This window comes from Nannobrachium achirus (genome assembly GCF_963921795.1).
Source record: "Nannobrachium achirus genome assembly, chromosome: 3".
Classification (NCBI taxonomy): Eukaryota; Metazoa; Chordata; class Actinopteri; order Myctophiformes; family Myctophidae; genus Nannobrachium; species Nannobrachium achirus.
The window spans coordinates 47,792,976-47,806,380 of NC_137812.1; the positions used below are offsets into that span (position 1 = coordinate 47,792,976).

The window sequence follows — 13,405 nt, forward strand, 5'->3', positions numbered from 1 at the left end:
CATATTTGCTTGTACATAGAGCATTCTCCTCTGTCTATACATATCCTCATCATCCTCAAGGGTGTCTGTAATAATGTGCCCAAGATATTTTGTACTTTTTGACACACACATTGTTTGACCAGACAGATAAAAGGCAGGAAACTTGATTTCCAGGTCATCCTTTGTTCTACAGATCAGAACCATGCTCTTCTTAGCATTATACTTAATATCAAAGTCGATACCATAGTTAGTACAGATATTAAGCAGCTGTTGGAACCCACTGCTACTAGGGGAGAGTATAGTTAGGTCATCAGCGTGAAGCCCTGCTTCATCATAAGGCCGTCGCACAAAAGTAGTGAAAACAGCCGATCTACAAACACACAACGCCTCAAGTGTAAGGCGTTGTGTGCTTGTAGATCTGCTATTTTCACTAGTTTAGTTTTAAAATGTCTTGGAAATACAAGGTTTCCACCCGACAACGACGATATATTAAAATAAACACAGGTCAACCATCTGTGTTAAGTGGTCAGATGTGTGGACCAGATTTTTAAGTGATCCAGAAAAGGTTGGGAACCACTGAACCAAACATAGTTTTGACGTTTTGTTCTGACTGAAGTGAATTGGGTTTAAAATGAATTGGAGTGGTCAGTCATGTTGTCAGTCATAACTTTCGCTTTCAACAATGGCAGACATTTTAAGAAATGTTTATTTTGAGGTTTTTGTACAGCAAGTTTGATCAATATTTTATTTTTCATGCAGGAAAGTGTATTCATCTACAACAGACCAATACGAAGTGCTCTTCACCATGAATACAGGTACCTCTCACTCTCACACACAAACTTTACATTTCAATATAAACATCCTATCAGAACATGATATGCATGCTTTCCATGGTCATTGCTCAGAGTTGTGTGTTATTTTCTTATTTGAAGTTGACACGGTGTTAATTTCATTGACTAAAACTATGACAAAAACAATCTGTCAACTGTCGCAAAAAGAAATACTGTAGGCTACTGTAAAAACTAACCTATGATGTGACTAAAACTATGACTGCGTCATTTTATGCTTGGTTTTGAGCTTGTGAAAATAACCGATCTACAAGCTCACAGCATGTCACAGACGTGTTGGCTACTGGGACAGTAGCCATGATAGACACAGAAACACAATGCAAGTCAAAGACCCTTGAACTTTGGCCAATGTCAGTGAAACATAATGTCACATTGTAGCAAAACTACTGCTGTTACTATTGAGTCATTCATGAATACATTTCCAAAATGTTGGCAGCGGACCCTCTATAATAATATAAGATGACTAATACATCATTCAGCCTTTAAACACCACCGCAAGCGCACACGCTCACGCACGCAGGTTTTGCAACGCCGCGCCGTGCCTTGTCTCTGCCAAGGAAATCACTTTGCATGCTGAGTGATTCTGCAGCACAGTGGCAAACAAGTATAATGATGTTCACCGCCTTTAAGATACTCAATATGAGCTGTCACCTCTACCATTGCACAAGAAACAGGCTGTTATAATGCATGTGCTTCTTTGCCCTCCCCCTGTCTGGGTTCTGTTTCTGGCTTGGATTTGGATTTTGTTGCACAAACGGTGTGGTTGGTTCTGCTGTGTGTGTGTGTGTGTGTGTGTGTGTGTGTGTGTGTGTGTGTGTGTGTGTGTGTGTGTGTGTGTGTGTGTGTGTGTGTGTGTGTGTGTGTGTGTGTGTGTGTGCACGTGTGTGTGTGTGTGTGTGTGTGTGTGTGTGTGTGTGTGTGTGTGTGTGTGTGTGTGTGTGTGTGTGCACGTGCATGCGTTGCTGCTGCTTCTGCGCCCGTGGCTGTGCTGCCTGGCTACGCTTTCCCAGATAGCGGAGGACGCGCTCGCAAAAGCGCTACCATGTCACTCACGCTCTCGCCCATGAAGAGAGTCCAGAGCTCCCCCAACCTGGCCACAGGTACTAACATGCACATGCATACTGGAAATCAATAACATGAATCATTAATGTACAGCTTACGTAATATGAAGTTTGTCAAAGATACTGTAAGGCAGTGTTTCTCAAATGGGGGTACGTGTACCCCTAGGGGTACGCGGGGTAGTGCAAGGGTACAGGACAATACATTGTCTTTGTGTGAACCTGCTAATCTGTAAATTGTAAAACCAAATTACATCAATAAATACGGTACTACAACTGTCATTGAATAGAAAGTAAAGTTTATTTGCCATTATGATGTTATATTTTTTACATATTGGCTTTGAAACTGGACTTTTGATGATCTTTTTATAAGCAAAATGCTGTAGTCAGGGGAAGGGGGTACTTGGCTTCATAAATCAGTATAAGGAGGTACTGCAGCCAAAAAAGTTTGAGAACCACTGCTGTAAGGTAAGACCACACTAAGTTCTGAGATTGTAAATCTGCCATTTTTGCCGAATTTTATCCCCATAATATGGATGCTGGGGTTCAAGTGGTGAAGTGTTAAATGCTGTCAAAGTATTATACAGAATGTACAGTACACAAAGGTCCCAAATGGGCAAATAGTGTGATAAGACTAAATGAATAGTTGGTAGTTAGGTTGTGTTGTCAGATTGATTTGATTTGCGCAAAACATTTCCCGGACCGAGGAATGTTTTTCTTGTCTAATTGGCTCTAGTGTGTCATGCTGTTTCCTTTCCGCCCAGTCCACTCCTCCTCTGCCCTGGTGTCTCCCTTCCTGTCTCTGTCCTTCCTTCCTGTTGTTAGTGTTGCTCGGCTTCCATTTGGCAGTGTTCATTTGTCATCGTCTGACCCCATATTCTCCTCCATCACTCTGTTTCCTGTTCTCTATGCTTGGCTGTCCCTGCTCTGTCCGCCCATTCTCCTCTCCGAGGTTTGATCGTTTATATACCTTCTGGTGATTGGCTAGTCGAGAGCCTGTGATTTGAATGTAACATCAGAATTAGAAACACTATACGGTACATGCAAGGAGTAGCTTTTATTAATATTAATCATTAATACAGAAATAAAATAGGTTCTGACATGGGCCTATCTGCCTTCCTGTTCTGGAATTGCTATCGACCTTGAAAATTCCATGTTTGACGACCTCTACTGTACTCTACTACAATTTAAAATCACAATTTACTTTTTAAGCATTTATCAGATGCTCTTAACCAGAGCGACTTACACGTGTGAGATTGGAATAAACCGAGTATGTGTGACCTTCAGTCAATAAACAAGATAAATAATCACATCGATGTGAAAGTGTGCAGGGAGTGCAGGGAGAACAGTGTAATGCCTCAAAGAAACTAGGATACCAAGTAAACAGGGAACCTATCATCTGTCTAAACAGCAATTAATCGAAACACTTTACATTTTAAACTATATAGGATAGCAGATATACAATGAACCTAGCAACTGTCTAAATAACATGCTACTGTATGTAAATCACCTTCTTAAACCTCAGCGCCATGAAACAACTAACACGAGAACAAGTGACTAAGATAACTATGTCTGCAGAATAAACACATTTAGTTCTACATGGTGCTATTGTGAAAGTGTGTAATTTTGGCAGTCCTTGCAATTGGAACACAGTTGCCCTCTTGACGCCCAGCTCACAGCCAGAGAAGATTATGAATAAAGGATTTGGTGCGAGGTGAATCTTTGATGAGGGTTCTTTTCAAATGATTTAATTTCTTATGACTTCAACATAATAGGCAGCTTTTCTCCGTGTGGTTCATATCTGCTGTCTAATGATGGGGATTAAAATGCAAGGGTCAGAGGCATTTACCAATTATCACAGTCACAGTCAGTGCCAAGTATCTCTTCATACTCGTGTCTCCCCTGGAACTTGGCAGGAACTATCCGAGATCAAATACAAATTAAAAACTGCTTTCACCTGCACGTCATACAATTCCAAGCATTGCCTTGGGTACTTGTACTTTATCTCTCATAATACAGACCATTTAATTGCTTCAAAGGCATTTATATTAGGTTTAGTTACCTTGAGAATAGGGTCAAAAGGACTCTCATAGCAGTAGCTGTTTATGTAGCTATAGCTATGATTTCAAGGTGGCTTATTATGACTCTGTGCAGTCATAATTAGCTACATCACTCAGTGCAGGCCTCAATGCTGCTGTTACAGCTGTCCAACATCAAAGCCTAGATTTGGTAGCTAATCTTAGGTAGAAATGATAGGTATCATACTTAGCTAGCTAGTTGAGTTATTTTAGCATCTGAGAGTCATTTGGTCTCTTTTGTCATCATCACTTCCCACAGCTACTGTTGGGCCATCCGACCTCAAATGCTGAGCTCGCAAATAGCTGCATTCCAGTTGTCTCCAGTTCAAACATGGAGACACCTATTGCTCTCATCTTCAGTGTCTCTCATCTCAGTATCATCTGCATATGAAACTTGACATCATAGAGAAACTAAAGCATCCACAGAATGGACTGATGAATGCTACACGATGACAGCTAATGCTAAAAAGCCATCAAGCTTTGTCACTTGGCCCGTCTCACCTTCAGTCTTTCCATCCCTGGGTGTGTCTGTCTAGTTCTCTAGTTCCCTCCTAATCCCTAATAATAGGGCTTTAATGCCCATTCTGCTGGACTCTAATCTCCCTGTTGAATGACTGTGTGGCTAATGTGGCGCTCTGGAGGTGTTTTATCCTTCTCTGCTCTCAGACAGGTTAAGCGTCCAGTCTGTATGAGTTCCTGACAGCTTAACTAGCCACTGTCCGGATTTATTTCCCCCCCAAAAATATGGACAATACATTAATATTTCTGGGAGGTTTAGCCCAGCAAACATTTTCTGTTACAGCTGGCTGGCTGCCTAGATGGTTTAGTGGTAGAAGTTACATTATTGGTTGGCTGTTGGCATACAGTAGCAATTGACTAGGGCCTCCTAGGCAATGGCAAATGGATAATGACATATGTTATGGTGTACCGTGTTATTGTGTCATATTATGTTCAGGGCTAGCTATTTATTTATGTAAACAACTATTGAAATTACAATTAAATCTGTACACATTGAAACTGTAGGATACAATGTAAACAATGAACGTAGCGTTTGTTTAAATAACACACAATCTAAATTACATGCTCAACATTGTGGTCAAGAAAACAAACCTAAATAAACAAAAACATTAAATCCAATGACCAAGATAATGTCTGCCTGTTAAAAGAACAAGGTGATGCGCACATCCTTTCCAAGTGCTGGTGCTTGGCTCATGTTAACCATATCTTGGGCAATCACCATTCGCTTGCATCCATGGAGGCAGAAGGTGGCAGGAAGGGGACAGGGCAGGGGTACAGGAAGATTGAATTGCTAGATTAGAGGGTGAGGTAGGGTCTAAAGAGTCTTCAGATATCAACGGAAAAGTGGGAGTGAATCTGCAGCTCTGACTGCAATGGGGAGTTTGTTCCACAGTTTGGAAGGCAAGGGGGAGAAAAGTCTGGGACATGTGGAGCAATGTTTCAGGTGTTTTAGGGACATTCAGACAGCTTTCTTGTTGTCTGAACTGAGTGAGCAGGAGGGCGTTGTAGGGTTGAATCAGGCCCTGAAGTTATGGGATGCCATTGCCTCCAGCTCCAACATCAGTGTTTTGTACTCAAGGAGTGCTGCGGCATTCTGGTTGAGGCGCATGCTGGGAGGCCTGTACGGAGGGAGTTACAGTAGTCATGTTTTGAGCTGACTGAGGTCTGTGTTATAAGGAGCTGGGCAGACTACTGGATGAGGAATGGTCCAGTACTTCAAATGTTTCATTTTGGTAATAATATTGTAAGTGTGGCTGATTGAAGTATGTGAAGTCCTGAAATCTGTGATGGATGTGTCAATAAAATATTCATCCTCATGAATTATCTTCTGAATCAGAATTATCCATCAACGTGCCATAATCTTCAGCTTACAGTTCAATTCATACCTTTACACTCTTCATACAATTTATCAGTGATTGGTGTTTCAACATTTTTCTTAAAGTGCGGGTGCCATGATTTCCCCCCCCCTCTAAAACATGATTATCTACTATAATAATTATACTAGGAGGAAGATTTTTTCCAAAAAAGTGTACAGAAAGAGTTAAAATGATGTTTTTATGTGGCCACACCCACCAGTTCATTGGTATGCGTGGTTGTCATGGTGGGTGGTGACCCAGCTGAAGTTAGCCACACCCACGTATGTTGGGTGAATGGTAATTAGTGTAGGGGTTGATTCTGTGATGTAATAAGTATCTGTGTTTTTGGACCGGCACGTTTGACCCCACTAGGTGGCAGCCTACAGCTAAAACCCAAATAGAAAGGCAATACATAATTGCTCATAACAACCACACCAGGGGGTCTAATGCAGTACTGTCAACCTCCTAGACACATGAAAACCAGAAAAAGTACAAAACTATGGCACCGCCTCTTTAAATTACAGCATGAATATGAGCTCATTTTGTTTCATGTCAGGATATTCATTGTCAGCTGATATCCATTGTCTTTTCTCCTTTCAGTGTCTTTCCATGTTTTGTGTGCTTCCCTCTCTTATTGCTATAATTTACTTTTCATGTATTTTCTTTTCCTTGGGGTTTTATAATACAAGATGTTACTTATTTATTGCTGATTTATTGCTGATGTATCTTCTCTGTCCCCAGGGAGTGAGTCTCACTCATCCGATTCAGGTAACGTAACATTTTTTAGAATATTTTACATACACTATTCCTTGAAGGCTTTTAATCTAGTACATGATGTAAATGATGATATGAAACTTTTTTTCTATTGATTACTCATGCCATGGAGACTTGAGTTCAGTAATATTAAAAAAAAAATGCAAAACATATTATTGAACTCAAGTCTCCAAGACATGAGTAATCAATAGAAAAAAAGTCATTTTGGGGTGAACTACTCCTTTAAGTAAATCTAGTTACTGACCACCACTGGGTGTGTGTGTGTGTGCAGATGCCTGGCGATCACGCAGCGCTACAGAGGGCCTGAGGAACGGAGATGCCGGCAGCTCCTCTCTGGCTGCCAAAGGCTTCCGCAGCGTCAGACCCAACCTTCAGGACAAGAAGTCTCCCTCACAGGTACATCACACACTGCCTCGCCCAGCCTGGTTTTCTCCCAAGATGTCTCTCTCCAAATTAAAATTCAAGCTTTACTGGCCAATGAAATGTGTCTGTCTTGCCAAAGGAATAGAGAATACGGCCAACAAATACTGTAAATATCCCAGAAATGTAATACCAGGTAACAGATAATGTTACCACTACCACAAGAATTATAACAGCTTTGCATACTATATAATGCGTGCGTGCGTGCGTGCGTGCGTGCGTGCGTGCGTGCGTGCGTGCGTGCGTGCGTGCGTGCGTGCGTGCGTGCGTGCGTGCGTGTGTGTGCGCGCACATACTTTGTGTGAGAGAATGTATCTGTGAAACCACACCACAGCACCATGAAATGCAGCCTTTAATCCACAGAAACACCAGACTACATTCCAGAATATACTGTCTGTCGTTGCAGTGTCCTGATGATGATTTGTTTCCAGCTTTACACTGATGCACATTTTCTGTTGTTGTTGTTGTTCAAACTCGTTTGTGGCTGTCCGATGCCTTCATTGGCCAACCAAGGCTGTCAATCAGGAGCCATTGCCGCCCCCTCGGAGAAAGAGTTTCCATCTCCCCCCCACGGGTACTAACCCCCCTTCCTATAGCTCCCTTGTCGCCACGGGTGACGCCTTTGGAATAACTCACAGTGAGAACACGGTGTTGAAGGAGTCCTACAGTGTTCGTAGCTCATCCTCCTACTCCTACTCTGAGACCAGCACCGCTCACGCCTCCGCCCTAGCTCCACCCGAGCACGATCCCCTGCACGCCTGCCCCTCCGCCATCCCCAACAATGTTAGCAACTGTATCGCCGCGACCACCGCTAACACCCAGGTCCAGGAGCGCAAAGTGTCCTCCCTCAAACTGACCCCAGTCACCATCCCTGATCCCCCTGATCACATCAACTCCCACTCGTCGCCCCAGCCCAAGACCCCTGCCTCACCCCCACCGCCGACCCCAGCCCCAGCCTCACCCCCAACCTCACCCCCACCCCCAGCTTCACCCCCACCCCCAGTTTCACCCCCAGCCTCGACCCTGGCCCCAGCCTCACCCCCGCCCCCAACCCCGCCCCCTCGGAGAGACTCGACCGTCCTGCCGCCTCTGACACGAACGTCCTCGCTGTCGGTCCACATGGCGCCCAAGACCCCGGCGTCCCCTCCTCCTCCGGACCCTGCAGCGGAAGTCCAGGCCCCGGTTCTGGGTCGGACTCCGGCTCCAGACAAAGTGGAGACGGACAAGACCGCTCCCGTGGTTCCTCCAAGACCCTCCCCTGCAGAATTGTTGGTACATACCTGACAACCAGGCTGAATTAACCGAAATGATCAACCACGATCGTTACATTCATCAACACCTTCAAACCAACCAACAAAAACTAACTTTGTGTGTGTGTGTGTGTGTGTGTGTGTGTGTGTGTGTGTGTGTGTGTGTGTGTGTGTGCGTGTGCGCGTGTGTTTTCATGTGCACATTACTGATGTTGCCCCACACAGTGTTTGTTGTGCTCACAGAGTTGCAGACTAACACAGCCTCTTCACAGAGAGGACTTCCGGCTTATTTCAGGAAGCCACCGGTTCTGCAGCTGCTCACCGCTCCTCCTGCACGTTTCACATGACACCTCCTCCACTGTTCCACTAAGAACTGTCAATGTCTCCTCTCTCCTTTCCCCCTCTCCGTCCACCTCCCCCCCTCTCTCTCCCTCCTTCCCGTGGCAACCAGGCGCCCCCTTCCCCCGACGCCGCCTCCTCCTGCCGCTCCCCGTACCGCAGCCAGAGCAGCGAGTCTCTTGACTACCTGCCAGGGCTCCTGCCCAAGACACTGACCCCCACCCCGTACCCCCCCGCTGGGGGGGCACCTGGAGGTGGGGGAGGGATGTTGGCGCTGGGCCTGGGAGGCGGCGAGGCGGGCGCCGCGTCGCCCTCGGCCTCCCCCGTGACGGTGTCGGCCCTCAGCCACTACTCCTCGTCCACGGCCGGCTTCTTGGAGGAGCTGCAGGTCTGCAGCATGGACTCTCCCGGCGCCTCTCCTACGCCCTCCCCCACCCTCAGCCAACTCTCTGCCTATACCGTCGCCAACAGCGGCGCAGAGGACCCGCTAAACGCGGCCTGCGACGCCGCCGGTGCTGTGGCTGCCGCAACCACGGCCCTCGTGGTCACTAACGTAACTATCCCCGCAAGTCACTGCCGCGTTAACGTACTTAACACACGCCGCTAGCAAGAAAACCCTGTCTCTCCCTTTCTGCCCTCCCATCTTGACTGGAAGGCGTGATCCCCCGTCCTCGACGTGTGTTCTCACTGTTTTCCATTCCACTAACCCAACCTGCTTGAGCCGGTCTCCCGGTCTACACACCTCCGATCTTGATTTCAAGCCTTTGTGATTCCTTCCAATATGTCTGCTTCTCGGTTCCCGCCAGTGCCGTCTGTCTGTTAAATGTCTTTGTATCAGCTGTGGAACAACTCTGTATGTTCAGTTTTTGTCCAATTCCAATTCATTTCTCTAATTATCAATTCACAAGTGTAAATGCACATCATTTTGTCCCGTGTTTTTACCTGGCCTTTGATTTGCCCTAAAATGTCTAAAAATGTACCCTTATGGAATAAGAGTGCATTTTTATATTTCCAGACTAACAGTAACAAAACACGAATGTTTTCCACCCACAGTCCTGCCTTGTATGTACTGTATGCCACAGGTTGTGTATAATTTGTCACAAAACAAGTGAATCTAGAGAAATGACCTTCAGTCATTTTAACCTCTTCTACAGTATGTCTGTTTTTTAATCGACTGAATGTCTCTCCCTCCTAACCTACTGTTCTTTACCACTTTCACCCTGGCATTCCTATCGTGAGCATGTCAATACAGGCACACAAGAAAAAATGCGAAAATAGCATATCAAACAATGCATCTCGGTGTGACGTATTGTGAGCTTGAAGATCGGCTACTTTCACTATTCGTCGTACAACAAAGTACAGTATAGGGCTGAAGTAGTTCATATTTGCCGTTGTGGTGTCCAGTCGTCGTCATTGAGGGCTGAGTGAACACAGATTGATATCAGCTGTTTGTTTGGAATGAAGTATACACACACACACACACGCACACGCACACACACACACACACACACACACACACACACACAGTAAAGTCCCTTGCGGTTCTATTTTTACTCTTTCAGTTTAAATGAACACTCCGGATGTTGCTGTGCACTCAGCCTTCCATGGCACAAGATTAGACACCTTTGCTCTGCATTCTCAGCAGATGAAAGCATGACTTCCTCCTCATGTTCCTCTAACTCGTTGATTGTTACATGTTGTAGCAACACTATTTCACATATCTAATCTCTTTTGACTCTGATCAATCTGATCAATTACTTTTTAGTGGCTACGATCCTCAACATTTTCTTCCAGTAAGAGCTTCCTTAACCTGTTCCCCACGGTATTGTTCATATTACATGAACATGTCTGGCATCGTTCATATGATATGATCTACATATCTGTCCACTGGCTAGAAGATGACTGACTGGCCTGTTCTCCTGTGTCTCAGGGCCAGGTTCTCTCTCAGGCTATGAATGGAAGCACTGGCCACCCTCAGAGACCCCTTTCCCCTCCGTCGTACCCCCCTCCTCCTACTTCACTCCGCACTGGACTCCACAGACATAGCAGGAGCTCAGGTGAGACCCCCGTCTTCTGGCACTGTGTTCAATGTGTTGAGGGAAACTTAGGAATATTTTGGGGTAATAGGGAAATGTGGCCCTTAGGGAAAGAGACAATATCACCTTATTAGGGACTGGGAATCACAGCCTTTTTCTCCTTCTTATTTATATATACTAGTCCTGTGCCCGGGGATGTGCAATGAGGGAGGGATTGAATGTAGGAGTCTCGGAAGTAATGTTGGAGAACCCAAACCGGTACCCGTTGGTCAGAATAGTCACCATCAATGTCCAATTGTGCAATACCCGTTGTATCCCTCTGTCTGGCTGGCACTCTTTTATGCCCACATATGGTGTTCCGTGTCCAGGCCAGTCTGTGATGTCATCTCCAAATGTGGGCACTGTGATGTCAGTCAGTGAAGTCAGGCAGTTGGGCATTGTTACCATAGTGGCGACACTGTTTAATATCAGTGATGTCAGCATGCAGATATATATATATATATATATATATATATATATATATATATATATATATATATCATTTTTCTTATTATTTTTTTCCTAATAATAATGATAAGTAAACATTGAGTCACTCTGAGTCGCTGGAACTCTTTTTGTTTCTCATTAAACGTGTAGCACTGCTAATACAATGGAGACTGCATGGCAGGTGCACCATCCCTCTGGCTGGGTGCTCTGCCAAGTACTCCCCCCAAAAAAACTGACTTTCAGAAAAGATCTATGGAAAACACAGGAATACTCCAAACGACTTAAATGAAAAAACAAAGGCCCCTGGAGAGCCGGCATTCTCAAGTTTTCCGTGGTATTTCTTTTCCAAGTGGGTGTCTTGGAGTGGAATCAGGATGACAGCTGGGCCTGCCTTGGCCCTGAACTTGTCCCTGACACGTCCACTAACCTCAAAGCTAAATCCCAGAGGTTGAACCAGGCTGATGTATTCTAGGTTCTGGATCATATTAATAGAACATCCTCCACAACTTTTCCAGGAACTTAGGAATCCCAGAACATATTCAAATCCCTCAAGCACCCCGCTTTAACAGATCGCTGTGATTTATACCTGCACATTAAAACCGCTTACGTTGTCTTGCACTGAGATGATTTACATACAGAAGTTCTCTCATCGATTGAACAGTTAATGGGTCTTTAGTGCTCCGGTCCTGTTAGGCAATGTGGACAATAGAGGCATTGGTGTGGTTCACACAGGATATGATGTATTTACTCCCATTACTAGCGGGCAGAAGTGATCAATTTGCAGAACAAAATGCAAGTGGGGAGAGGTTGGCATTCGTGCTTAGGTTTGCAGCACTGAAACCTTCAAGTATGATTTACAGGTGTGCTTAGTGTGCATGTACTGTAGGTGTTATTCGTGAGCAGAAATCTGAATGTAACTGAAGCTCCTTTATAAAAGTCAAAAACGAATTTTTAAGTTTCCCCAGATTCCCTCAAATTACACATGATTAATGATAAACGGTCTGTACTCCACCTATGGCATCCTGCAATACTCTCTCTCTCTCTCTCTCTCTCTCTCTCTCTCTCTCTCTCTCTCTCCCCCCAGAGGGCAGTGAGTCAGTCACCAGGGAGTCGGTGGTTACGGGTCAGACCACCATCAGCAGCACCATACCCATCGCCCGCTTCTCTGAGGAGGAGAAGAAGGTGTCCATCATCAAGGCCCCTCACTACGAGGGCATCGGCCCTGTGGACGAGTCGGGCATCCCCATCGCCATCCGCACGGTGAGGGAACCCCAGTCCACTTCAACTTTGAAACCTTATTGAGACTGAGTGTCCTGGTCCTGGTTCTCTGTCATTGTTTAACATACCGTTATGATTTATAAACAAGACATTTGAGTATACCAAATGTTGTGTCCCCTGTTCAATCAATAGTAAGTTACTACACTACTGTATGTGTGTAGTTTGAAAACAAAGGTGCACAAATCACAATGTGGTGACAAAGCCATACTATGTCATGGAAAATCCAGATGGCGTCAAGTACAAAACTGCTTTACAAGAACAATGTTGAGTGCTCCAGTTTTAGAACTTGTGCATGTAGAGGTGTGTGCTGTGATTTGTCTACTTTTTTAGGGGACATACAGACAAACTGTGTTTTAGGTCCTGTTCACATAGGACTGGACAGTATTGTATGGGAACCTTAGAAAATACCCCCCGATCTCTGTGTTTAATGTGTGGCGCATTCACACGGGATAACTAAAGTTAGTATTTTGCTTGAATTTACTGACATTACCCATTAACCTCAAATGGAAACAAATCATTTGGATGAAAGGTGCTTTACAGATGTAGTTCATAATCATTTGTGTAGTTAGGTGCTATGTGGTGTCGTGTGGGTGTAACAGGAGTGTAGAGTTTGGTCTTCTGTTGTGGTATTTGTGAGGTGGCCTGGCAGACTCGGTTCTTTTCAGCTGTCAGCAGCTTTAGACCTCACATTAAAAAAGCCTCTCTCTCTCTCTCTCTCTCTCTCTCTCTCTCTCTCTCTCTCTCTCCTCTCTCTCTCTCTCTCTGTCTCTCTCTCTCTCAATCTCTCTCTCCCTCTCTTCCACCTGCTTTCTTTCTACTCTCTCTGTCATTTTATGCTCTCTCTAAGGCCCCGTTTACACGACAATGGTCTCTATAGAAAACGGCAAAAATTTAATTAATGATGTGCCGTCCGTTTCTACGGAAACAGTGTTATCTGGGGTTGAAAATGTAACAAAGTGAAAACCCCTTCCAGAGTGTAAATCTT

The 13,405-nt window shown here is 44.8% G+C and overlaps 1 protein-coding gene across 1 annotated transcript in view; it reads left to right on the top strand.

Moving 5' to 3' along the window:
• The window catches only part of sorbs2a (sorbin and SH3 domain containing 2a), a 125,129-nt gene that overhangs the window by 78,039 nt on the left and 33,685 nt on the right, over positions 1-13,405 (top strand). Inside the window, exons 3-10 of the mRNA XM_080722646.1 lie at positions 739-794; positions 1,838-1,927; positions 6,579-6,605; positions 6,883-7,007; positions 7,557-8,303; positions 8,733-9,173; positions 10,551-10,677; positions 12,227-12,402. Of these exons, the coding sequence (XP_080578772.1) occupies positions 785-794; positions 1,838-1,927; positions 6,579-6,605; positions 6,883-7,007; positions 7,557-8,303; positions 8,733-9,173; positions 10,551-10,677; positions 12,227-12,402 (1,743 nt within the window). The 5' untranslated portion in view covers positions 739-784. The remainder of the gene's footprint in view (positions 1-738; positions 795-1,837; positions 1,928-6,578; positions 6,606-6,882; positions 7,008-7,556; positions 8,304-8,732; positions 9,174-10,550; positions 10,678-12,226; positions 12,403-13,405) is intronic.